The 26,760-nt window shown below is 43.4% G+C and overlaps 1 protein-coding gene and 1 long non-coding RNA gene across 3 annotated transcripts; one reads left to right on the top strand and one right to left on the bottom strand.

Annotated features, from left to right (window-relative positions):
- Positions 1–1,507: 1,507 nt before the first annotated feature.
- Positions 1,508–21,934, bottom strand: COMMD9 (COMM domain containing 9). Of its 2 annotated transcripts, XM_008269787.5 has the most exons (6): positions 21,869–21,934; positions 9,171–9,296; positions 6,561–6,700; positions 4,550–4,584; positions 3,635–3,738; positions 1,508–2,265 (listed from the first exon to the last, which is right to left on the bottom strand). In XM_008269787.5, the coding sequence occupies exons 1-6, from the start codon at positions 21,917–21,919 to the stop codon at positions 2,125–2,127; spliced, it is 597 nt and encodes a 198-aa protein (XP_008268009.1). In that variant the 5' UTR covers positions 21,920–21,934; the 3' UTR covers positions 1,508–2,124. The 2 variants fall into 2 exon arrangements, with proteins under 2 accessions (XP_008268009.1, XP_089165730.1); XM_089309604.1 differs by lacking the exons at positions 1,508–2,265; positions 3,635–3,738 and adding an exon at positions 4,084–4,158.
- Positions 21,927–26,760, top strand: LOC127492438 (uncharacterized). The gene is made up of 4 exons (XR_016217738.1): positions 21,927–22,067; positions 24,962–25,127; positions 25,637–25,749; positions 26,377–26,760. It is a non-coding gene; the product is annotated as an uncharacterized LOC127492438 (long non-coding RNA).

Here is a 26,760-nt window from a genome sequence, read left to right as displayed (position 1 = left end):
GGGAGGAAGAGAGATCTCCCACTCGCTGGTTCATTTACCAAACGGCCACAACAGTTGGGGCTTGTGAAATCCAGGAGCCTGGAACTCCATCCAGGTGGGAGAACATGCATAGGTGGTAGGGGGATGTGCATTTGGGTCATCCTCTGCTGCTTTCCCAGGCCATTAGCAGGAGCTACATCCAAAGTTGAGCAGCCAGGGCTCGAACTGGCACTCATATGGGATGCCAGTGTTGCAGGCAGTGGCTTGACCTTCTGTGCCACAATGCTAGCCTCTCGAGCTAGTTTTTTCAGATGCGCGTGGTAGCTCAAGAGAACAGGGAGGTAAAAATCTGTGTGCAGGTCACAGGTCACAGGTCACTACATGGCGAGGTCAAACTCAACCTGGGGCTAAAACCAGGAGCTCTCCACATGGCTTCTAGGGTCCAAGATCTCTTGCAAAAAAAGGATCAGCAGCTTTCACCAGATTCTCAATGGGCACAGCCCCCCAAAGGCTAAGATCCACCATTTCAAAGGCAGGCAGCTCAGCTTCCAAGAGAGGAGGGGGAGCTTGGAAGGTTTCTTCCCTCCTTTCTTAGCATCTTGGTGGGCAGGCAGGGTTAAGATTTCTGGTCTCTACTTCAGTTTCAGCATTTTCCAAATGCAGCCAGGCACAGAACCCCCTTTCTGTTGCAAAGTGCCAAGCAGTAGAGAGAAAGCTGGAGATTCTGGGCCCAAGCCTTAATGAGGCCATTTAGCAGCAGGTGGCTAGACCTCAATGAGCTGTTTCCCTCGTCGATAAAGAGAGGATAATAACATCCACTCTCATACCAACTCTGTTAGAGTCGACGAAGCAATGAATGCAGAGCTCCCACTCTCAGTCCCATGAATAATCAGAGCTAATGTGACTGAGCCTTGCCCATCAGTCATAACAACACGCAGTGCTTTTACTTATAACATTTGATCGTCACAGAAGTCCTGTCAAGTAGGTATTATGATTACATCCACTTAATTTTAAAACCGGGGGAGAGGATGGGTGGGAATTGAGCCTTTGAGGTCAAGCGCCTTACCACTGAGAGGCAGCGCTGACTCCCAACCCCAGCTCCCTGACTCCTGAGTGGGTATCCAGCCTGAGTTTGTATCTCCTCCATCCATCCCATACACAAACAAACCAAGTGCTCAGACAGCAGGCTGCAAGCTGGTGCCCTGAGGGTGACCCAGATAATGAAAGGGGGGAAAGTGTCATGTGAGGAGTTGCTGTGCTGTGTGAGGCCTGTGATGGAGAGGATCTCATTTGAACAAGCTGTACATGCCTTCATCGTAGTTCTGTAACTGTCACCCCTGCTTTCTTTTCATCCCCAGGACAGGTGAAAACATGGCAAGTAGTGAGCTTGTTCTGCCTGGTTTTATGTCACGCCAGCGTCACCAGCTTGTCAGGCAACTTGGAAGCAGGGATCACCTTTAAGCACAAGAGACAGCACTGGCTAAAGGCAACAACTCAGGCAAAGGACAAAAACCACAAGAATCATGACCAGAATCGTAAAAGTGTTATTTATTTCCAATTACTCCCACTTCCTTACCCAGCAATGGTTGCATTACATTAGGCAAGGGGCCCCTGGCTTCATGAACAGAATTAGCAATCATTTCCGACTTCCTGTGCTAGACAGATGGTCCAGCAGCCTGAGGGGGCTCAGGCCCTGCTCCATGGGATTTGCCCGGCTTCTCTGAGAGAGGAGTGAGAGGTGCTGGCATCATCCATCAGATGTGTTCTGGGGCTGGAAATGAACTAATAAGGCTTTTCAGGCAAGCTCCACAATTTGGATTTGAATTTCCCAAAAAGCCAAGCAGAGACGGCTGACAAAGCAAAAGTCCTCTCCCAGTGGCACAACAGTAATTAAGTGGCGCAGAGGAGCCTCCTAAAGATGGAGGCTTCAGCTTCAGAAAGAAGAAACAATGCCAGAACAGTGAAGGGCCTGGGCTGCTTCCTCCTGAGCCATCTATGTGTACTGGATGGCAACAAGTCCCTGTGTCTCCATCCTCCTCCTACTGTCAGCCACAGCTGCTGCTGCAAGGGCTGCCTGTGTGGTGGGTGGGGCTTCACTGCTGATCGGCACTTGGACGCAGCAGTGGGCACAAGCAGGTGCGCAGCTCACTTGCTGGCCACGGCAGAAAGCTGGTCACGAATGCGGCCCAGCCCATCTAGCATAGTGTCCAGTGTTTCCTTGCTCAGTTCCATGGTGACAGCAGAGACGGAGGGCTTGTCCCCACACAGACTGGGATCTTCTTGGATCTGCAAAGACAATGAGGCTCAAGAAGTCAAAGCTGCTTTTCTTTCCACCTCCATGTAAGTGAGCCCTGGACCGGGAGGCCCGCCCCAGTGCTGCTGGACCCCTACAGAGAGGCCCCTCGAGTAGGGGGTCCTAGCCTTTGAGTGGTTTAGCAACAGAGAGAACGAAGGAGAGGCCGCACAGGCCTGGGTCCTTTTCCATTTGCAGTTGTGCAGTGGGTGCGTTCCCAGAGAAGCCGAAGTCCAGGCTCACTCCCCTCTGTGCCACCTGACTTGTAGCAGTCAAGTGAGAAGGCATTTCCCGTGCTCACACAGGTACTTTAAACACAAGAAGTATGGGTGTGTAAGAACATCCACTGAGATACAGGAAAAGTACTATAGCCTCCAGTTATATTTATCTGTATCTTTAAAAGAACTACAGATATGAGCTTTACTGATACTTAAAACTTAGCTGCTGGAAGCATCCTTACTTCATTTTCTTACAGGTGCTGAATTCTGGGCTTCTGGTTTTAAGTAGATACAGCATTTCATTATTTAAACAACCCTGCAAAATGGATATGTGGTTTGAAAAGATTCCCCAAAAACAACGACAAAGGGAAGGCAATACCAGTGAGGCAAGGGTGCATTAAAACGACAACGAAGAACTGACATTTCTCCAACTGCTAATCAAGGTCTTCATCAGCCACACTACAGTGACAGCCTGATCACACTGGACAAGAGCTTGACTAAAGTATACCAAAACTGGGGTGGGCATTTGGTCTAGTGGTGAAGCCATCGGATGTCTGAATACCATTTCAGAATGCCTGGGTTTGAGTCCCAGTTCTGTTCAATGTACATACATCCTGGGTTGCAGCAGGTGATAGCTCAAGTACTTGGGACTCTGATACTCATGTGGGAGACCCACATTGATTTCCTGGCTCCTGGCTTTGGCTGGCACAGCCCTGACTGTTTCAGGCATATTGGGGAGTAAACCAGCACGTAGGAGCTGTCTGTCTCCCTGCCTGTCAAATAAAAATTTTAAATAAAAAATGTGTATAAAAATTATCAAGAGGGCTATTTGAAACCCAAAAAGCACACTCATATTGCTACAGCTAAAATTCTCATTATGTGTACCTGGTAATCTTTTGGTGTTAGCCAAGTTATTTTAAAAATATGCTCTGCATTTGTCTCATTGTTTTAATACTTCTCCTTTGGTTTTTTACATCTACAATGTATTAACACAGTAGTAAACATATACTTTTTGAACACTTTTTTTTTTCCTATTATAGGGTTAGAGGTCCCAAAAGTCCAATGACAAGAGTTTCAGATAGCCTATGGAAATGACAGGAGTGAGCCACTGCTTCCCCTCTAATGAGGAAGATGTCTAACGTACCTTCATCTGGAGCAGGCAGGTGGGGACGGCCATGCGGCTGATGCTATCTGAGGCGGTTTTGATGTCCACTCTCCAGTCCAGGTCAATCAGGCGTGGCAGAGAGACTGTGGAGAGGACAGCTCAAGTCAGAACTCAGGCCGCTGGTGTTTCCCAAGTGTTTGCCGTGGAATAGGTAGCTTTAGGGACTGTGTACAGAGAATGCACTTGATCTCCACAGCAAGTCTCTGCGAGAGTCAGACAGCAGTCGTGGGCCTTACCCATTGCTCTGTGCCACCTGCACTGGTGCTGATTCACAGGGAGCAGCAGCTGCAGCTTCTACCTACACACCCCTGTACCCCTGTCCAGGTGTCAGCACAGAAGGAGAAGTGGACACAGGGAGAGACGTCACAGCCTGAGTTTTAGGAACTCTGTAGCACCAGCAATAATGGGTATCGGTTCTACCACTTATCTAATCTCTAAGCTTCGGTTTTCTTATCAGGAAAATGAAGATAATCTCAGCTTAGGCCACAGGTTTGTTGGGAGGACTGAGTTAACACAGATAAAGTCCTTTAGCAATGTGACCAGCTCAGTCAGAAAGAACAATGACCATTCATTACACACATATTTTTAGTCAATCTTTCAAAGTGATTTCAATTACTGTTCATTTCTTTTCCAAATTCAAACATAATTAAGTACTTCACATTTTGCTTTGAACGTTTCTGTATTTTTTTTTTAACAACATGGCTTCTGTAATGTTTAGAATCAGAAAAAAAGTCAAAAAAAGAAAAAAAAAACCACAACACATAGAGCTTGGTTTCACTTGCTTTGGGATTAGAATGCTTCCCTTTGATTTTTGGTTAATCTTCCCAGCCACCTGGCAGATTCAGAGCTGGGTCCGGGAAAGAAGGAGGGAGGGGCATATTTCTTGGTACTCACTCTGATTTGCTTGGGCTTCAGTTCTCCACGTGGATCTGTTTAAGAGGGAAAAGTAAGGAAAAAATAGTGGAAAAAGGATGAGATTGAGTCCAATAATGAGAGAGGCCCTTGAACCTGGGCCTCTGCCTATTTTGTTTTGTTTTGTTTTTTTTTAAGATGTATTTATTTGGCAGACAGAGTTACAGGGAAAGGAGAGACAAAGAGATCTTCCACCCACTGGTTCACTCCTCAAATAGCCACAATCTGGCCCAAAGCCAGCAGCAAGGAGTTTCATCCAGGTGTCTCACATCGGTGGCAGAGGTCCAAACACTTGGGCCATCTTTCACTGCTTTCCTGGACACATTAGCAGAGAGCTGGATCAGAAGTAGAACAGCTGGGACATGAACTGGCACTCATAAGGTATGCCAGTGTGGCAGGCAGTGGCTTAATCCACTGTGCCACAACACAGCTCCCAGGGCTTCTGCCTTTCTGAATCTTGTCACCACCTCCTAACAGAAGAAGACCACAGAGACGGCGTCTCCAAGCAACAGTCTTTTGTTTATTTGTTTCACAAAGCCCAGTGACGCTAAGGCCATAACTGCTATTAGTTTTTATAGTTTCAGAAAAAAAGAAGAAAAGACCGAATACACTGAAACCTTATTGTGCTACTGTGCTTACAGACAAAACAGAGAAAAGGTCAACTTATCCTCTCTTTATTGAGCACTGACTACCCTGAGTATTACCTTCTGTACAAAAACGCATCCAGACAAACATGCCTGATGCTACAGCACATCGCATCGCAGTGAGACATCAAGTAGCGTCAGAACACAATGGGGTCCTGTATACAGAAGTTCTTAAACAACAAAACCCTTGGTAAAAAGGCCTCCACAGGCCTTGCTATTGAACAAAAGGTCTGCTCAAGCCTTCTGCTAACCAATGGTTAATTGAGTCTACCTACATTGTAAGTGTTTAAAAGGATCTGCCCAGCCAAGATGACACACAGAAAATTCACAAAAGAAATAAAAATAATCAATGAATACATGAAAGAGATATTCAACATCACCAGCAGCACAGAAACGTACATTGAAATGAGGTATCATTTGTCATTCGTGGGAGTGGAAAAAAATGCAAGAAAAAATCTCCTGAGTGAAGGCATGGGGAGAGGGACACACGTGTGTCCTACTGGCAGAAGAGAGTTGGTGGACCTTTCTGAGGTCATGTGCTCATTGTGGAAATAATGAAGCACGTGAGCAAAGTTTCCACTGGAAACTGTTCACTGGTGTGAAAAACTGCCCATACCCCAATACTACTGAGGAATTTTTATATTAAATTATATGTAACTTTATCAGATAGTAGACTGCATTTTATATTTAACAATTAAAAATGAGACTTCAGGTAAATAATTATTGACCTGAAATGTCATTAATGTTAACACTGTGGGTGCTGTGAGTGTTGCAGTGGGTTAAGCCACCACCTGCAATGCTGGTATCCCATGTGGGTACCTGTCCAGGTATTAGCTGCTCTACTTCTGATCCAGCTCACTGCTAATGGCCTGGAAAAAGCAGCAGAAGGCCTGGGTGCCTGGACCGCTGCTACCCAAGTGGGCGACCAACATGAAGCTCCTGGCTCTTGGCTTTGGCCTGGCTCAGCCCTGTTGCTGTAGCCATTTGATGAGTGAACCAGCAGATGAAAGGTCTCTCTCTCTCTGTGTCTGTCTCTCTCTGTAACTCTGCCTTTCAAATAAATAAATAAATCTTTAAAAAATTAGTGTTAAGTGAAATTAAACAAGTTATAAAATGGCATGACTCTATTTTGCTAAAAACAAAATATCAATCTCTCTATAAAAGTGTAAATAACAAAAATAAGCAAGCTCCCAAAGCCCCCTATTATGGAATTAATATGGCTAACCTCTGGAAATGAGATCTTTTTGCTTATCTATGTTTTCTAATTTTTCAACAGTGAACACATTGATTACTTCTAGGGAAAAAAAGAATAAAAATATAAAAGGAACACATAAGAAATGAACACTTACACATGTTCTAGGATGATTTTGGTCAGCAGGTTTTTGAGGTTTTGGTGGAAATTTTCTGGAAAGAGAGCCAGAATGGACTCGGCAGAGGACAGGTCACGGAATGTTGCCAGCCTGGTGAGGCGGTGTAGAGCCTGGAGCAGCTGCAAGAGATGGGGGCAGCCTTGCAGCAGCAGAAGTGGGTACGAGATAGGGCAGGAGCAGGCCTCTACCCTCCCTACTCCTACTGTTGCACACAGCCAAGGACACTGAACTGACCTTCACTCGGAGTGCAGAGGCCACCATAGCATTCACTGATGCCCCAGTGCCTCGATGCCTCTGAGTTCACTGCAGCTTCCTGACCCAGGATGCTGCCAGCTTGCAAAAACTCTCTGCTGCGGGCAAAGCCTAACATATCGCTTTTGGGGGTAGGCATCTGGCCTAGTGGTTAAGGTGCCCGCATCCCATAATGGAATGCCAAGGTTCAATACTCACCCCCAACTCCTGACTCCAGCTTCCTGTTAATGTAGACTCTGGGAAGTAGCAGTGATGGCTCAAGTCACGGGGTTCCTGCCACCCAACTGGAAGACCTGGTCTGAGTTCCTGGTTCTTGGCTTGGGCCTGCCCAATCTCAGCCATCATGTATGTTTGGGCAATAAACCAGCAGATGGGAGCTAACTCTGTCTCTCTTCCTCTCAAATAAAAAGAGGAAAAAAATTTAAATATCCCTTTCCATCCTGCATGAGAATTTGACCTTCAGTTAACTTTCTGGTGTTGTTTCCCTGGTAACCCAAGAGAAGTGGAGAGTCAGCTGTGTTACTAGGCAACCCTGTGCTGGTCCAGTGCCTCTGGATGGAGAGGACTGCAGAAGCACCTGAGGGCCCGTAGCTTTGGGGTTCCCTGAGTGTCAGTGCACCCTGCCTGTGAGAACCTGAAGTTGTGTTTACTGAACTGTGACAACAGATATGGACCCCTGTGGAACATGGACTTGGAATCCAGGGTGGTAGGAGTCTCACGTAGTTGCCCTTACACTGTCACCTGGGAACGCAAAGAGATCCGACAGCTCCTGGCTGGCTGTGTGAACTCCTGATGTGGAGTCCTGCCTGACCCTGCCCTGCTGTGTCACCAGCATGTCCTTCTCAGGGAGTCTGCAGCTAGTGAGGCTTACGGTTGATTTGTAAATACAGTAATGCTTGGCTGAACCTAAGAAAACTCTCCAGAGGTAACTGTTTCTCAGCTTTAGGGCTTTTTCTGATGCCATTGAAATTTGTCTCACTATAGGTCGACACAACTTGAGCAGGGGTGGCTGTTGGTGGCTGTTGGAGTGCCCTGGCCTCTGCTCTCCCAGGAACAGTTCTGAGTTGTGCTCAACTTGGTTTATCCCTGGATCCCAAACCCAAGCCCCAGCTGCCCACAGCAGTTGCTACTCATCAACATACTCTTTTACTGCTTTGCCTGCCATCCCCGCTTGATTGTCCCCATGCTCCTCTGTGCTTTCCAGAACCACCTCCCATATAACTACCTGCAACCAAATCCTCGCCTCAGGGTCTAGTTTTGGAAGAGCCCAATCTAAGTCTCTATCACTTCTATACGCTTGCTCCTGCCTTTTACTTCTTTTTAATCACTGATTTCAATGAGCAAAGCTCCAGGTAAAATAAAAAATAACCACCTGGGCCCATTTTGGAGAAGATGTTCCTGTTTTATAGAAATCTGCCCTTGGAAAGAAAAGGGTGCCAGTTCTAATTCAGTAAGAGTCACCTTGTTCTTCCTCCAGAAGGTGATCTTAGGTAAGCTAAGAGAAGGGGATTTTATCTGGCGCAGAGGGTTGAGCTTGGAGTTTGGAACACAAAACAACCCTTAGGGAGCCTGATCAAACCCATCCTGATCTCAATGATTAATCCTCCTCAGGCCTTGAAGCTTCTGTCCAAAAGCTCCTGAAAAGTCTTCCTGGAGCTATCCAGGTGACATGTATCAGCATCAGCAGGTTATACACTGGGAAAGAAAATGAGAAAAAGGGTGGCTCATGTCCACCTTGTTTAGATATTAAGTATGAATAGAAAATGGTCAGAAGTTCTGATTCTGGGTGTAGTTCTCCCATCTATGACTCATTTATTACAAGGGGTTAAAAGATAATAGCTTTTAAGTTTACTAGCATTAAAAACCAAAAAGATCTTAAGTTTGTTATATTGTCAACACATGTTTCTGGGAGAAATTTTCCTTGAATGTAGCAATAACTGGAAAATCAAGAAAGAGACTAATAAGTTAAGTCACTTCCTTTTTTTTAACATTTTAATTTGTTAAGTAATTAATTAGAAAGAGGGAGGGAGAGAGCGCCAAAGACAGAGACAGAGACATCTCCCATCTGCTGATTCACTCCCCAAATGCCTGCAACCTCTGGGGGAGCGAGGCCAAAGCCAGGAGCCAGGTATTCAATCTGGGTTTCTCACATGGGTGACAGGAACCCAACTACTACAGCCTGATTCCCAGGCTGTACATTAGGAGCAAGCTAGAATTGAGAACAGAACTTGAACTTCAACCCATGCAATCTGATATGAGAAGTAGGCATCCCAACCAGTATTTTAACTGCTGTGTCAAACACCCATGCCCCTAAAGGTCATTTCTGACCATACTTACTTCTTTTGCCTCCTCCTGGGTCACAGACAAGCTGGAACATGTAATATCCAAGAGATTTTTTGAGCCAAGTGCCGAACTGGAAAAGCTCTCTTGACATAGCTGTCTCACAACATCTTTTGAGGAGGCCTACGGATAAATTCACAGATGGGAAAAAACAAACAAACTCAGTCTCTGAAGACACGTTTTTGAATAATACTGTTTTCTTCATTGTGTGACATCAATGAGACTTAAGATTTAAAAGTATAGGGTACCTCTGTTTCTAAATGATAAAATACATGTACTTCTCCCTATTTTTTTCTGCTAAGCACAAATAAAACCCCTAGGTGCTATACAGAGAGCAAACAAAAGATGACTATTGAAGGGGGAGGGAAGATGGCATATCTGCCAAGAATCTGTCGAGGCAGATAAGACCCAAGGAAAGACATAAATGGTGAGTTCCCCAGGTATTCTGTTTGCCTCATATATCCCAGATTTTAAGCTGAAAAAGAAGACAACCTAGAAATGCCAATGGGTATGGGGTAGGGTGGTCGTTGTGGGTGCAAGGGGATTCCCAGCAAACACTTGCTCTCTTTAGGTAAAGGTCAAAGGGAAAGCCTAGTAAGACAGAAAACTTTCAGAGAATAACTGTTCCACTCTAGCCAAATATCACAGAAAGAACTCTGGCCTTGCTTCTATCCACGTCAACAAAAGCTGAATAGGAAGCCTAGCTTGTGAGGCTGTACTGATCTGCCCCAACACCTATACAGGGGGTTGGGGGAAAGTGGTGTCAGAGAAGGCCAAGCAGGGAGCTAGGATCTTCGTCTTTACTAATCAGTAATGAGCCCCATCACCCCGTGGAATTAGTGGGACCATTGAGGACAGAGCTTCTACTACCCAGTAGTAACAAGGAACATCTGCTTTCAGGTATCCTCATGAACCACGTGGGAGACCTGGACTGCTACCCCCAAATGGTAGTAATGAAGTGGCACCCCCTTTTCCTGCTGGAGTGGCATCAGAGAAGGCCAGCTAAAACATAAGACTTAAAAAAGATGCAGAATCTCAGAACATAGTATGAAAATGTCCAGGTTTCAATCAAAAATCACTCATCAAATCAAGAACCAGAGGATCTCAAGCTGAATGAAAACAGGTTAACAACACATATCAACACCATGGTAATAGATGTTAAAATTATCTGATAATTTCTATTTTTAAGTTATTTTTTAAAGATTTATTTATTTATTTGAAAGGCAGAGTTTACGGGGGGTGGGGAGGGGGCGGGGAGAGATAGAGGTGGAGACAAAGAGAGATCTTCCATCTGCTGGTTCGCAAATGGCTGCAACAGCCAGAGCTAGGCTGGTCTCAAGCCAGGAGGCAGGAGCTTCATCCAGGTCTCCCATGTGGGTGCAGGGACCCAAGGACTTGGGCCATCTTCTGCTGTTTTCCCAGGCACAATAGCAGAAAGCTAGATCAGAAATGGAGCAGCCAGGACTTGAATTGGCACCCACTCCTGATGCTGCAGGCTGTGGCTTTACCTGCTACACCCCAACTCTGGCTACTACCTGACAGGTTTTAAATCAGCCCTGATAACAATGCTTTAATAATTATGAACACTTTTGAAACAACAAATATTTATCTTAAGAAATACGAGAGATAAAAAAGAGCACAATGGAAATTTTAGAACTGAAAAATAAAATGACCAAAGTAAAAAAAATCAGTAGATGGGTTCAGCACAAAAATGGAAAGGGCAGAGGAAAAAAAGAGTCAGTGAATAAAGAACAACAGAAATCACCCAATCTGAACAGAGAGAAAGTAGATCAAAAATAATTATCAGAGCCTCAGGGACTGGTGGGATTACAACAAAAGATCTGTGTCACTAGAGTCCAGGAAAAAGAATGAAAGGCCTCAAGGCCAAAAAAGTATTCAAAGAAATACCAGCTGGAAACTTTCTGAGTTTAGCTATTGACATACTGGTTGGTATACATTCCAAGAACTTGAGTTAACTTGAAACAGAATAAAAAAAGGAAAAAAATCCACACCAAAACACATCATAATTAAGTTCAAACAATGAAAGGCAAACAAATCTTTAAAGAAAAAAAAAAAAACAACACTCTACTTATAGTAAACAATGAGAATGACAGCAGCTTTCATATTAGAAGCCATGGAGGCAAGAAAGAAGTGGCACAGTATTTTTCAAATGCTGAAAGAAAAGAACTATCAACCTACAATCACACACTTAGAAAAAAAAAATCCTTCAGGTATGAAGAGGAAACTAAGAAACTCTCAGATGAAGAACTAAGAAAATTTGTTTCAAGATCTACCCAAAAAAAATTGTTAAAGCAGAGTTCTCCAAACAGAAAACAAATCATAAAAGAAAGAATCCTGGGACATCAGGAAGAGAGACACAATAGCCAAGAAAAATATGAACAAACTAATAGTCTTTCCTTTTCCTCCTGATTTTTCTAAATTATGTAAGAAGGTTGAAGCAAAAATTATTATATTGCCTGATGTGCTAATATTATATAAATTATATATAGACTACATACAACTATATAGAGAAAATATTTGAGACAATTATATTACAAATGAGTAAAAGTAAAGAGTTAGAGAGGGAAATAATATTTCTATACTTCATCTTAACTGATAAAATGATGACACCAATAAGCTGTGATGAGTTATGTATATGTAATAAAATAACTAGAGCAATCATTAAAAGGGCTACAAAAGGAAATGCATTTTCATACTACAGATAAGTAAAACTGGAACTCTAAGAAAGTACCCAAATAACTCATGGAATGGCATCAAAAAGCAAAATATAAAAATCAAGAGAAAACAGCAAACAAAAAATAAAATGGCATACTTAGCCTCTAACATGTCTATAATTACACTAACTATAAATGGTCTAAATAGTCCAAAAAAATAAAAAAGACAAAAATTGAAGGTAGGTGTCTAACACAATGGTTAAGATGCCACTTAGGACATCCACATCCCACATTTGAGTGCCTGGTTTTGAGTTTTAGCTCTGCTCCAGATCCCAGGTTCCTGCTAGTGGAGGGCCAGGTGATGGCTCAAGTAGTCAAGTCCCTGCCACTCATCTGGGAGATCTGAACTGAGTTCCCAGTTACTGGCTTTGACTTTGTTCAACCCCAGCTCTTGTGGCATTTGGAAAGTAAACCAGCAGATGTGAGATTTATCTGTCTGGGTCTCTGCCTCTTTGCCTTTCAAATAAATAAATTAAAAAAATAAAATGTTTAAAAAGCAGAAATTGGCAAAGTGGATAAAAATTTGAACTAAATGCTATCTACAAGAAACAGCAGGGACTGGCACATAATGGGCTAAGCATCTGCTTGTGGCTTATGGGCACTGGTTGTAGTCCCAGCTGCTCCTCTTCTGGTCCAGCTTTGTGCTATGGCCTGGGAAGGCAGAAGATGCTCAAATCCTTGGGCCCCTGCACCCATGAGGGAGACCTGGAGAAGTTCCTGGCTCCTGGCTTCAGACTGGCCATCTGGGGAGTGAACCAGTGGATGGAAGGCCTTTCTCTCTATCTTTATAACTCTACCTCTAAAATAAATAAAAATCTTAAAAAAAAAAAAGAAATAGCAAAGAAAATTAATAGAGATAGGAAGAGATATAACAATGAAAGGTTATACCCACCAAGAAGACACCCTAAATGTAGGTACTCAGCAAGAGAACTGCATAAATATGTGAAGCAAAACCTGATATAACTGTAAGCAGAAATAGACAAAATCCATAAATACAGTTGGAGACATCAAAATCTCTCTTTCAACAACAATTGAACAACTAGACAGATACTCAACAAGGACAAAGAAGAACTCAGTAACACCACCAACCAATCTAATTGATACTTACGGTACACTCTACACAGTAATAGCAGAATACACACTTACCTCAAGTGTCTACTTAACAAATACCAAGATAGATCATATTGTGGACCATCAAACAATTTCAACAAAGTAAAAAGTTAACTGTGATAACAGAATGTGCTTCTGTAACCACATGGAATCAAACTAGAAAAGTAACAGGAAAATATTTCAACACTTGCAAAGTTAGATGACATTACTTCCAAATAATCTATATTTCAAAAAGGAAGTCTCAAGGAATATTTTTAAAAGTGCACTGAATGAATGGAAATGACAGAAAAACATATAAATACTTGTGGGACACAGCTGAGAAATTGTTGAGAAGGAAATTAATAACATTCAATGCATAATGTTTTCCATTATGCTGAGTGAAATAAGCCAATCCCAAAGGGACAAATACCATATGTTCTCCCTGATCGGTGACAACTAACTGAGCACCAAAAAGGAAACCTGTAAAAGTGAAATGAACACTATGAGAAACAGTGACTTGATCAGCCCTCACCCTGACTGTTGATGAGCAACTTAATATGTTATCCCTCTTAGTATTTTTTTGTTTGTTCTACTTAATACTTTTGGTTGAATACTGTAATCAATACACAATTATTCTTAAGTGCTGAAACTTAACTGAAAAGTGATCGCTGTTAAATATAAGAGTGGGAATAAGAGAGGGAAGAGATGTGCCATTCAGGACATGTTCAAGCTGACTTACTTCAAATGGTAGAGTTAGAAACATACCAGGGGATTCCAATTCAATCCCATCAAAGTGGCATGTACCAATACCATCTCACTAGTCCCAGTGATCAATTTCTGTTCACAATTGATCATAATGATAGGACTAAGAACCAAAGGGATCATATAAACAAGACTAGTGTCTGCAAATACTAGCTGATAGAATAAAAAAGGGAGAGAACGATCCAACATGGGAAGTGAGATACACAGCAGACCCATAGAATGGCAGATGTCCTAAACAGCACTCTGGCCTCAGAATCAGCCCTTAAGGCATGCGGATCCGGCTGAAAAGCCCATGAGACTATTTCAGGCATGGAAAGCCAAGACACTCGGGGGGGGGGAGGGGGACAAAAAACCTAAATGAAAGATCTCCGCGAGTGAGATCCCAGTGGAAAGAACGGGTCATCAAAGAAGGAGGTACCTTTCTCTGAAGGGAGGAGAGAACTTCCACTTTGACCATTGCCTTGTCTAAATATGATCAGAGTCAGTGAACTCAGGGGGCTTCCATAGCCTTGGCAACTCATGACAAGAGCCTAGGGTGATTACTGATGCCATAAACAAGAGTGTCAATTTGTTAAGTCAACAACAGGAGTCACTGTGCACTTACTCCTCATGTAGGATCTCTGTCCTTAATGTGCTGTACATTGTGATTTAATGCTATAACTAGTACTCAAACAGTATTTTTCACTTTATGTTTCTGTGTCGGAGCAAACTGTTGAAATCTTTACTTAATGTATGCTAAACTGATCTTCTGTATATAAAGAGAATCGAAAATGAATCTTGATGTGAATGGAAGGGGAGAGGGAGTGGGAAAGGGGAGGGTTGCAGGTGGTAGGGACGTTATGGGGGGGAAGCCATTGTAATCCATAAGCTGTACTTTGGAAATTTATATTCATTAAATAAAAGTTAAAAAAAATAACATTCAATGCATATATTAGAAAAAACTCAAGACTTTTCCAAGATGGCCAAACAGGGAAGGAGCTTACTGCTCTAGTCTGGGGGAAGATAAGTTTAAAAAAAAGTGGAGAGTGCAATCACAGGGAAGAGTTAGGAAGAAAACTCCACACAAATTAGAGGGACACTGTGGACCTACGTGGAGGGTGTGAATGTACACAACTCAGGAAACCAGTAGCCAAGACACTCAGCATCAGCTATGGAGAGTGAAGTGAGACCAGATTACAGCAGCCCAAGCCACTGGCAATAAAGCTGTGGAAAGACCCTGGCATGAGTCTGGCTTGGAGCCCTGTGGGAGACAATGTACCCGCCAACCTAAAGGGGGAAAAAGTGGGGGAGGGGTCACGTTTCTTGCTCCCTGACCTCCCACGTCGACATCCTATAACTAGCCAAGAGACAGCAGGTGCCACTTTGGACATATGTAACAGCTGCACCAGTTCATGTCCGCATACCCAGCAACCAGCCAAGAGGAGGTGCTTAAGTCTGGCTTGGAGAATTGGGAGCTGGGTGCTCATGACTGTGGGAGCCTTGTGTGCCAGGACTGTGAAAACACTGTTGGCTGCATGGGAGAGCACAGGGTATGGTTGGAACTTTGGGCAGTCACTGTGGGTGACTCCACATACTCGGGGCTCTCTGATTCCCTGGTGAGGGTCATTGTTGTGGGATCTGTGCTCAGACTGAGGACTGCACAGATTGTTTGTGTGGTTCTTGTGGCAGCATGTACGAATATTGTACCCACTGGGGCTAGTGCCCAGGCATTGGCCTCCTTGGAGGAGGTGAGCATGAGACTATGCCAATAAAGCTGAACAAACCTCCCCTCTAATAAAGAGAGAGAGAGAGAGTAAGAGAGAGTAAGAGAGAGATTGATTTACCACATCCAACTTGGGTGTCCCCTCACCCTGGAGCACTGAACAGGGCTCCCTGACCATACCTCTGGGTATTCACTGAAAGAGCAGACACTCTACTAAGCCACAGAGGAATAGTCCAAAGATAAAAGCCAACACATGGAAAAAAAAAATCAGTATCTCCATAAATGCCTAATAACAAATGCAGCAATTCAAGAAACAAGAATAAGGAAGACAACATGCAACCCCAAAGGAACACAACACTTCAATACTAGAATGTGAAGATGAAGAGATTGAAGAAATGCCAGAAACAGAATGCAAAAAATTGATCTTAGGATCACTTAGAAGTAATCAGAAGCAAATCCATAAACTAAAGAAATCCGTACATGACATGAAAGAAAATTTCTACTGTGGAATTGCGATTTTTAAAGATTTTAAAGTTAACTGAAAATAGATCTTAGTAAAAAATTAGAATGGGAATAGGAGAGGGAGGAGGAAGAGGATAGGACTGGAGGTACGGTGTGAAGAATCATTATGTTCTTATAGCTGTACTTATGACATGTACGAAGTTTGTATTCCTTAAATAAAAGGTTTTATATTAAAAAAAAAGATTTAAATAAAGGTTTCTGGGGAAAGAAAAGACCAAATCAGTAATCTAAGCTTCTACCTTAAGAACTTAGAAAAACAAAGAGCATAATAAAACTAAAGAAGCCAGAAGCAAGAAAACGACATGGACCTGAAATTGATGAAATTGAAAACAGTGAACTAGGGAAATCAATGAAACAAAGAGCTGGTTCTTTGAAAATATCAATAAAATTGGCAAACTTTTAGCAACACTGACAAAGTTAAAAAGAAAGAAGACACAAATTACCAATATCAGAAATGAAACAGGGGATTTCACTATAGACCTATCAAAAGGGTAGTAAGAAAAACCCTAAGAAAAGGTCTATACACATAAATTTAACAGTTTAAGCAACATGCACCAATTACTCAAAAGACACAAACAACTACAACTTGCTCAATATGAAATCAATAATTTGAATAGCCCTGTAACAAGCAGGAAATTGAATTCATAATCTGAAAGCTCCAAGAGCAAATAATTTCACTAGAAAATTGTAAGGAACACTTAAAGAAAGAATTAACTAATTTTACATAATCTTTTCTAGAAAACATAAGAGGAGGGAACACTTCCCAATGTTTTTTACAGCTTTATTACCCTGATACAAAAGCCAAAAGTAGTCAAACAAAAGAAAACTACAGGCCAATTTCCCTCATGAAACCAGACACAAAAAACCTTAACAAAATATTTTCAAGTAGAAATCAGGATTATATACTATACTTATTCCAAGATACAAAGTTGGTTAAATATTTGAAAATCTATGTACTCTATCAAATTAATAAGCCAATGAAAAAAACAGCATGCTATTAGTTAACACAGAAAAACCACTAGCTAAAATTGAACATTCACTCTTGACAAAAACTCTCAGAAAAACAGGAATACTGGAGAACTTCCTTAAATCGATAAAAGATACCTCTGGAAAAATCTATGGTTAACATTATACTTCATGGTGAAAAACTGAATGCTTTGCCTTAAAATTGGGAATAAGGCAAGGACGTCTTTTCTCACTACTCTTATTCAACATAGTTTGGAAAGTTTTAGCCAGTGATATAAGGCAAGAAAATGAAATAAAAGGTATATAGTTCAGATAAAAAGAAACAAAACTATTTGGTTTTCCATTATAACATGATTGTTTATGCAGAAATTCTCAAGGAATGTACCAAAAAATTCCCTGTGAGTTCTGCAATAGTGAACAGAGAAGATAAACACAAAAATTAGAATAGGTGCTTGGTACTACTCGAGACACCTGCATCCCAAATCCAACTGCTTAGGTTCAACTCCCAATTCCATTTCTGCTACCAATTCCAGCTTCCTGCTAATGCACACCCTAGGAGGCAGTGGTAATGGCTCAAGTACTTTGTCCATGCAAGGCCTATACTGAGTTTCTAGTTCCTGGATTCATCCTAGCCCAGCCCTGGTTGTTGTGGCCATTTGGAGAGTGAACCAGTGGATGGAAGGTGTCTCACTTGTCTCTCTTTTTTCTCTCTTACAAATAGATAAATACATAAATCTTATTAAAAATACAAATAGCCATTAAATTTCTATATACAGATGCTCCTCAATTTATAATAGGGTTACATCCTGATAAATGCATCATACATTGAAAAACTCATGGGTTGAAAATGCATTTAATAGACCTAATTTGCCTTACACCATAGCTTAGCAACACAGTGTATGGTAGAATTGTTTACCCTCCAGATCACATGGCTGACAGGGAGTTGTAGCCTGCTGAACTGCCCAGCACCATGAAAAGCATCATACTGCACACGGTAATCCAGGAAAAGACAAAAACTCAAAATTCAAAAAACACTTTCTACCAAACATTTTGTACCATCAAAAAGTCAAAAAATCTTAAACCATTGTTTAATAGTCAGGAACCATCTGTACTAACAATGAACAGGTAGACACTGGAATTAAAAATATAATTTGTAATTGTTAATAAACACACTACAGAGGAAAGAAATCAAAGATCTAAATAAGTGTGAAGACATATCATGTTCATGGACTAGAAGATTCAACTTTCTAAAGACATCTGTTCTCCCCAGTTGATATATATGTAGGTTTATTACAATTCCATTAAAACTTCAGCAAGTTTTAAGAAAGATATATAGGGCTGGTTCCGTGGCATAGTGTGCTAAGCCTCCACCTGCAGCGTCAGAATCCCATATGGGTGCCAGTTCAAATCCTGGCTGCTCCTCTTCTGATCCAGCTCTCTGCTATGGCCTGGGAAAGCAGTAGAAGATGGCCCAAGTCCTTGGGCCCCTGCACCTGTGTGAGAGAACCAGAAGCAGCTCCTGGCTCCTGGCTTTGGATTAGCTCAGCTCCGGCTATTGTGGCCATCTGGGGAATGAACAAGTAGACAGAAGACCTTTCTCTCTGTCTCTCTGTCTGTAACTCTACCTCTCAAATAAATAAAATCTTTTAAAAAAAGACTTTCTTTTAAAACTAAATAAAAATATAAAATAATATATATATATATCCATATCACTCTGAAATTTACATGGAAAGGCAAAGGTACTAGAATAGCTAAAACAATTTTGATAAAGAAGAGTGAGGTAGGAGGAATCAGTCTGATTTCATGATTTACTAAGCAGCTCCAATAATCAAGAATGAATGGTACTGTCAGAGGGAGATACCCACAGATCAATGCAACAGAATGAAAAACTGTGAAAAAGACTCACACAAATATGCCCAGTTGATCTTGAAAAGGTAGACATAGAATTCAGCAGAGGAAAGAAAGATAACCTTTTCAACAAGTGGTACTGGAACAATTGGCTGTTCATAGGCAAGAAACAAATCAACCTGTGTCTCACACACTTTAAACAAAATTAACTCGATGCTGTGGCATAGTGGGTAAAGCTGCCGCCTGCAGTGCTGGCAACTGATATGGGCACCGGTTCAAGTCTGGGCTGCTCCATGTCCAAGCCAGTTCCCTACTAATGTGCCTGGGAAAGCAGGAGAAGATGGTCCAAGTACTTGGGCCCCTACACATGTGGGAGACTAGGAAGATGTGCCTGGCTCCTGTCTTCAGATCCTGGCCCAGCTCTAGCCGGTGAGTTGGGGAGTGAACCAGCAGATGGAAGACCTCACTCTTTCTGTCTCTCTGCCTCTCTGTAACTCTGCCTTTCAAATAAATAAATCTTTAAAACAAATAAAATAAAAATGTTAGTGATAACACCAAATACTGGTGAGGATGCGGAGACATGAGCCACTCATACACAGCTACTGGAAATGTAAAGTGGTACAGATATTCTGGAAAACAGAACCACTGAAACACACAATGTGGATGAATCTCCAGAAAATTAGGCTGAGTGAAAAAAGTCAATATCCAAAGGATATATACTTTATGATTCCATATCCTTTTTTAAAATAAAAATTATTTTACTTATTTGAGAGGCAGCATAATAGAGAGAGAGAGAGAGAGAGAGAGAGAGGCAGAGACAGAGACAGAGAGAGTTCACTTCCCAAACTGGTTTCAATAGCAAGCGCTGGGCCAGGCAGAATCCAGGAGCCTGGAACTCCATCCAGATCTCTCGGGTAGGTGGCAGGGGCCCAATTACTTGGATCACCTTCCACTGCCTTACCAGGCACATTAGCAGGGAGTTGGACTGGAAATGAAGCAGTAAGGACTTGAAACAGCACTCAGATATAGGATGCCAGGTCATAGTCCACTGTGCCACAATGCCAGCCCCCATTTTCCCTTAAACAAAGATTTATTTTTTATTTGAAAGTCAGAGTGACAGAGAGAAAGACAGAGGGGTAGACAGAGACAGAGAGGCAGAAACAGACCATTTCTATAATATTCTTGAAATGACAAAATTACAGAAATGAAGACTGTCATGGGCTAAGAAAAGTGTGGAGGCACAGTGAAAGTGGGTTTAGCTAAAATAGGGTGGTTTGAGATCTTATGGTAATGGAAATGTTGACTGTATCAATGTTAATACCCTCACTAGGACATTGTTTTAAATTTTCCTGGACGTTACCAGTAGAGAATATGATCAATAGGATTGCTCTGCATTCCTATAACTGCATGTGAATCTCTATTTCAAACAAGTTCAAGCCATTTTTTAAAAAGAAAAACATAGAACAATACTTGTAGCAATGAAAATGAATGAATGAATTATTGTGAGCAAAAGAACCCAGACACACATCCAAAATTATAAGCTATAGTATTCCATTTATGTGAAGTTCAAACATAGGCAACATTAAACTGATTTCGTTAGAAGCAAACATATAAGAGTAAGTAATAGAAGGGGAATAGGGGAAATTATGGGGTATTGGTAATATACATACATACATTTGACTGATTATTGATTGATTGATTGAAAGGCAGAGATGGGGACAGGAACATCTTTTATTCACTGGTTACTCCCCAAACAGTTATAACAGTTGGGACTAAATCAGGCCAAAGCCAGGAACCTGGAACTTAATCTGGGTCCCCCATATGGATGGCAAGGACACAAGTACTTGAGTCATCACTTGCTGCCTCCCACTGTATGCATTAGCAGGTGACTGGAACCGGTAGTGAAACCAGGCCTTGAACCCAGGCAATCCAATGAGAGGTGGGCATCCACATCAGTGCCTTAACTGCAATTAACAACCCCATGTTCCAACTTTTTATCTTGGTGGTGCTTTTATAGGTACATAATAAATCATTAAGCTGCACATTTTTGATTTCTGCATTTTCTGTATCTGTGCCACACATTAATTTTTTTAAAGTCCATTAAAGAAAAAAAAAAAGTGGGCTGGCGCTGTGGCGTAGCTGGTAAAGCCGCTGCCTGCAACACCAGCATCTCATATGGGTGCCAGTTCAAGTCCTGCTGGTTCACTCCCCAAATGACCACAACGACCAGAGCTGAGCTGATCCAAAGCCAGGAGCCAGAAGCTTCTTCCAGGTCTCCCACGCGGGTGCAGGGGCCCAACGACATGGGCCATCTTCCACTGCTTTCCCAGGCCATAGCAGAGAGCTGGATCAGAAGAGGAGCAGCCAGGACTAGAACCATACGGGATGCCGGCGCTGCAGGCTGGGGCTTTAACCTGCTGTGCCACAGCGCCGGCCCCTCTCCTGGGTCTTACATCCTTGTGAGTACATTCTTGTGACTACAGCCAGACGCATGTCAGCTAGTGACAAGTTCTGCAAAGGAAAATAAAGCTGCCTTTTTCTGTAGGGAACATCTTAAGTTAAATAATTCCAACCCATCACTTCATGTGCCCTTTTGACATGGCAGTCTTTCAAATGGTTGTCAGGAGAGTATTCTGGCCAAAGCAAGATCAGAAAGCCGGGGCTTCGGGGGAACAGAGAAACACACACTCACTGCACCGGAAGAGCGGGCTGAACCAGCTGAGCGCAGAGGGGCGGCGGGACCAAAGAAACGCGGAACCGGTAACGCGGTCCTCGCGGTTACCACACCAAGGCACATACTTCAAAAACCAGCCCCTGAGACTAATAGTAGGGGGCATTTACACGGTGCTCGCAAGTCCATTCCCTCACTCCTCCCACTTCTGTCAGGGCGCTACGGTGTTCCGTTTATAAAGAGCTCAGGGAGCCTCAACAATTTGCCCGGGGTCATACAGATTAGTACTGGCAGAGCCGTAGCTCCAAACCTGGGCCAATTCGTCCCCAATTCCAGCACGGTCTCAAATCCCAGAAACAACGGGCAGCCTCCTCACACAGTCCCCACCCCTCCAGGTTACCTTCAACAGGCTCTGGAGCGCGGCGAAGTGCTCGGCTGTCAGCGCGGCCATCTTCCGGGGTCACGTGACCACGCTGCCCGGTCGCGTGCTCTGGCCGCCTCCGCGAGGCATGCCGGGGGCTGTAGTCCCTCGGCGTGGCGGGAGCCGTTTCTTTCTGGCGCTGTGGACATGGGCGGGACCAAGAGAGACTCGAGGCTTGGTAGCTAAACCCGGGGTCTGCCTGAGGGGCTTGGAAGACGCAAGCAGAGGATGGTTTTCCGGGTGGGGTGTAGGGGATTGGCTTGGTTTGTCTACTTACAAGTCAGAGAAATTCTGGGTTTCTCTGAGCGGGCTGGCTGATTTTGGGAATGCAGCTGCAGGCTTGGCCGCCGCCTGGGAAAGTCCCCAGCCACTTGGAATTAAAGGGAGGCTGTGCATCTTGGAATTCACAGCACTGGCAGCCCTAGTCAAAGACTATAAAATTGCTTTCACGTGTATAACTTCCTGTCTGTGGCATAAGTAGGAGCTGGTATTATTATTATTATTATTAACCTTATCCAGATGGGAACCTGCAGCACTTAGGGTTTTCACGGACTTCCCCGTAGTGGTGGGAGAGGGATCTGAAGAGCAAGTGAGGAAGTGTTAGGGAGGGAGGAGAGGAAGAGGGGCATGTGAAAACCATTCCCTGGCTAGGGTCTCATCGCAGCCACGGCAGCGCTGGGATGGGGCGTGGGCCATGGAAATCAATTAAATGATTTATTCAAGGAGGTAATTATAATGTATGTAACGAGTGCTGTTGAGTGGGCGCACTGGACTCTGATCTGTCAAAATGGACTGAAATGGTCAAGACCTGGTACTCGCACTGAAGCGACCAGCTTGCTCTGCCCCCACCTCTACCCAGTCCTGGCAGTTCCTTTATCCTTTAGTATTTGATTAGCTCTTCTCCCTTCTCCTCCCCTCTGCCCCCTCAACCCCCACCCCATCACCAACTTCCTTAGGAAAACCTGGCTTAAAAAACAGGTTCTGATAAATTCAAGCTAAAGGAAGACAACTTAATTGTGAAATTCCAAACATTGGCAAGCTGCAGAGGATGCTTGTTCTTCTGCCTCCTACTTCTTCCCTTGCTCCTTTCCTCCCCCTTTTTCTGTTGGGACATTGTCAAGGCCCAGGAAAACAAACCCTGGGTTGTTTAAGGATGAGCCCCTATCTGGAATACAAGGCTTTAGAACCACGTGGTCATGGAGTTCTGATTCCAGTGCTCTCTCCTGGCCTGTCCATCTGTTCCAAGAATCCACATCGCCTGATTCTTGTTTTCCACCCAAACTTGCTGTCAGCTCTAGGTTTAAACCCTGCCCATATCCTTAGGGTAGGGTGCATTGTTTTGGGTGATGAGTAAATATTTGTTAAATAGACAACAACCAAAAATGGTTATACTAAAGTTGATTTGTGTGACTTGTGTGTGATGATATTGCCTTATTATTTGCAGGACTGTGCCTTCTTGTCTTTAGAAGCATGGGGAGTGGGTTTTACAGGCTCCAAATGGCTCCCAATGATTCCTGCCTTCTTGTAGTTTTACCCTATTAAGGGCCCTTCCCCTCTTGTACCTGTGTGACTAATAGCAGATGACCAAAGTGATAAAGTGATGGTATATCACTTTTTTTAATAAAGATTTTATTTATTTATTTATTTGAGAGGTAGAGTTACAGTGAGAAGGAGAGTCACTTCTTTTTTTTTTTTTTTTAAGATTTATTTATTTGAGAGGTAGAGTCAGAGACAGTGAGAGGGAGAGGTCTTCCATCCGCTGGTTCTTTCCCCAAATGGTTGCAACAGCCGGAGCTGCACCGATCTGAAGCCAGGAGCCAGGAGCCTCTTCCAGGATGCCAGTGCTGCAGGTGAAGATTAATTTATTTGCCACAGAGCCGGCCCCAGGTATATCACTTCTGCGATTTGGTTATAAAAGACTGAAGGGGCCGGCGCCACGGCTCACTAGGCTAATCCTCCGCCTTGCGGCGCCGGCACACCGGGTTCTAGTCCCGGTCGGGGCGCCGGATTCTGTCCCGGTTGCCCCTCTTCCAGGCCAGCTCTCTGCTGTGGCCCGGGAGTGCAGTGGAGGATGGCCCAAGTGCTTGGGCCCTGCACCCGCATGGGAGACCAGGATAAGTACCTGGCTCCTGCCATCAGATCAGCGCGGTGCGCCGGCCGCGGCGGCCATTGGAGGGTGAACCAACGGCAGAGGAAGACCTTTCTCTCTCTCTGTCTCTCTCACTGTCCACTCTGCCTGTCAAAGACTGCAGGAGGACTGGTGCTGTCGCATAGTGTGTAAAGCTGCTACCTGCAGTGCCAGCATTCCATATGGGTGCTGGTTCAAGTCTCGGCTGCTCCACTTCTGATTCAGCTCCCTGCTAATGTGCCTGGGAAAGCAGCAGATGATGGCCCAAGTACTTGGGCAACTGCAACCATGTGGGAGACCCTGTAGAAGCTCCTGGTTCCCAGCTTTGGATCAGCCCAGCTCCAGCCATTACTGCTGTTTGGGGAGTGATCCAGCGGATGGAAGACCTCTCTCTCTTGCTCTGCCTCTGCCTCTCCCTCTCCCTCTCTCTAACGCTGCCTTTCAAATAAATAAATAAATCTTTAAAAAAATAATTAAAGACTGCAGAGACAGGGGGAAAAAAAGGCTGACGCTCCTGTGCCTTACCTTGTGCACTCTCTCATCTTGTATCTCTTGCTCTGGGGGAAGCAAGCTGCTATGTTGTGAGCAGTCTTCGGCCAATGTGCTGAGAAACTGAAGCTTCAGGACAACAGCCAGCGAGAAACCAGGACCTGCCAGCAATCTCATTACTGACCTTAGTGGCCGTTTCTCCCCTTGGCCAATATTTTTGACTGCTATAACCTAGCTATGCCACTCCTGTATTTCTGGCCTTCAAATACTGTAAAATATTTTCCACATTTGCTCTTTTAAGTGTTCAACTTTGGGGGTACTTTGTTATACAGCATTAGTAACTAATGCATGGAAGCAATCAAGCATAGGGGCATTGGAAATAGACTTAAGTTTGAATCCCGATTCTACACCTTCTTAACTGACCTTGAACAAGTTCCAACTTTTCTTTTCCTCAGATTCCACATCTGTACAATGGAGTTGAGCAGAGTGACAGGTGCTGCCCCAGTGGGAGGAGACCCCACTTGCTTTGCTCCAGTGGGCAGCTTTGGTAGGAGGGAATCTTCTGGACTCCATTCAGTGTGTGGCAGCATGTGCCACCCTGCACGGTGCCATCTCGTATTGGTAAGGCTGCCCAGATAGTCAGTGTCATGTTGCATCTAAAGGTTTGTCTATGCCCTGGAGAACTTCTAGTAATTCTTAAACCATAGACAATATCGTGGGAAGGAACAGAACAGAACTTAAGAGTGCATTTTCATGATTTGGTCTCTCTGTCTGCTTGTTGTTAGGCATATTCTGATTTCTTTCCAATTCTGAGTATAGAAATCAGTGCTTACCTTGATTATTTAATGAATTTGCTGACTGCCAGGCTCCATTCTAAGCCTCTATTGATTTATTTACTTCCCATAACTTCCCTATGTTATAAATCATAATATACACATATATTTCTAAAAACACACAGGAAAGAACTATGTTTCCCATTTTAAATATGGGGCAGCTGGAACACAGGTTAAGTGACTTTTCCGTCATCACACAGATAAGTAGTACTAAGTGTAGACTCAGACTTGTGTAGTCTTGGCTCCTGAGGCTGTGCCGTTAACCACCAAACTGTACGTGTCTCCTGGTGTTTTTAGGAAAAGAACACATTTTTCCTGTTTGGATGTCTGACTACCCCTTCCTCAGATGGCAAGACAAAGCTGAGAGTGTTCCTGGACAACCCAGCCAGTGGTGTGGTGAGAGAAATGTGGTGAGTAGAAGAGGGATCTCAGGCTTTGTGGGAAGACCCAGTTCAATGTCTGGCTCCTATGTGCTCCTGACAAGCTCCTTCACCTATGCTGAACCTCAGTCTCCTCATCTGTAAGATAGGAACAACCATAAAGTACATTTTGGCCATTAGAAGGAGTTCATAGATGTCTTGTATCCAAAAGAGGGAGGCATTGTTTGTACAGGTTCTCAGTTGTAGCCATTGGCAGTCCCAAAGGTCAGAGCTTTCCTGTTATGAGCAGCCACTCAGTTTGTCCAGGAATGAAGAACTTCCTGGATGCAGGCTTGCAGGCCAGCGCTGGGACAGTTCTGGGCAAACCAGGCCAGTTGGTCACTGTAGTTTGAGCACTGAGCCTGTGAAGGAAACCATCCTTCTGGGGCACTTGTCCTGTTGTCGCCAGGGGAGCAGATGTGAACAGTGAGATATGGGCACAGAATATTTTTATTAGAAAATGTTTAGCAGTAGTAATCTTAGTTGTGGTATTTTTTGTAGTAATACCATTATTGAGATATAATTTTTATTCACATACAAGTTACCCATTTAAAGTTTACAATTCAACAGATTTTAGGATATTCACAGTTGTCTAATTATTACCAATGTCAATTTCAGAGTACCTTCATCATCCCAGAGAGAAATTGCAGACCCTACAGCTATCATCCCTAAGCGCCATCTCACACACAATTTTCCCCTCACTCCCAGCCTGGGAAACCACTAACCTACTTTATAGATTTGCCTACTCTGGACATTTCATATAAGTGAAATTGTGTGATATGTGTTTTTCTCTACTATGTCTCCCACTTAGCCCAATGATTTCTTCAAGGCTCATCCAAGTTGTAGCACATTCAAGTTTTCATTGCTTTTTTGCTGAATCATTAGTCGTTGTATGGATAGACCACATTTAGTTTTTCCATTCATCAGGTGGTAGAGACTTGGGTTGCTTCCACCTTTGGCTATTGTGAACAATGTTGCTATAAACCATCATGTGCAGGTTTT

Source organism: Oryctolagus cuniculus, chromosome 1, assembly GCF_051225735.1.
Source record: "Oryctolagus cuniculus isolate XC-2025 breed Fujian yellow rabbit chromosome 1, ASM5122573v1, whole genome shotgun sequence".
In the NCBI taxonomy this organism is placed as follows: Eukaryota; Metazoa; Chordata; class Mammalia; order Lagomorpha; family Leporidae; genus Oryctolagus; species Oryctolagus cuniculus.
This window is presented reverse-complemented; position numbering and strand designations above follow the sequence as displayed.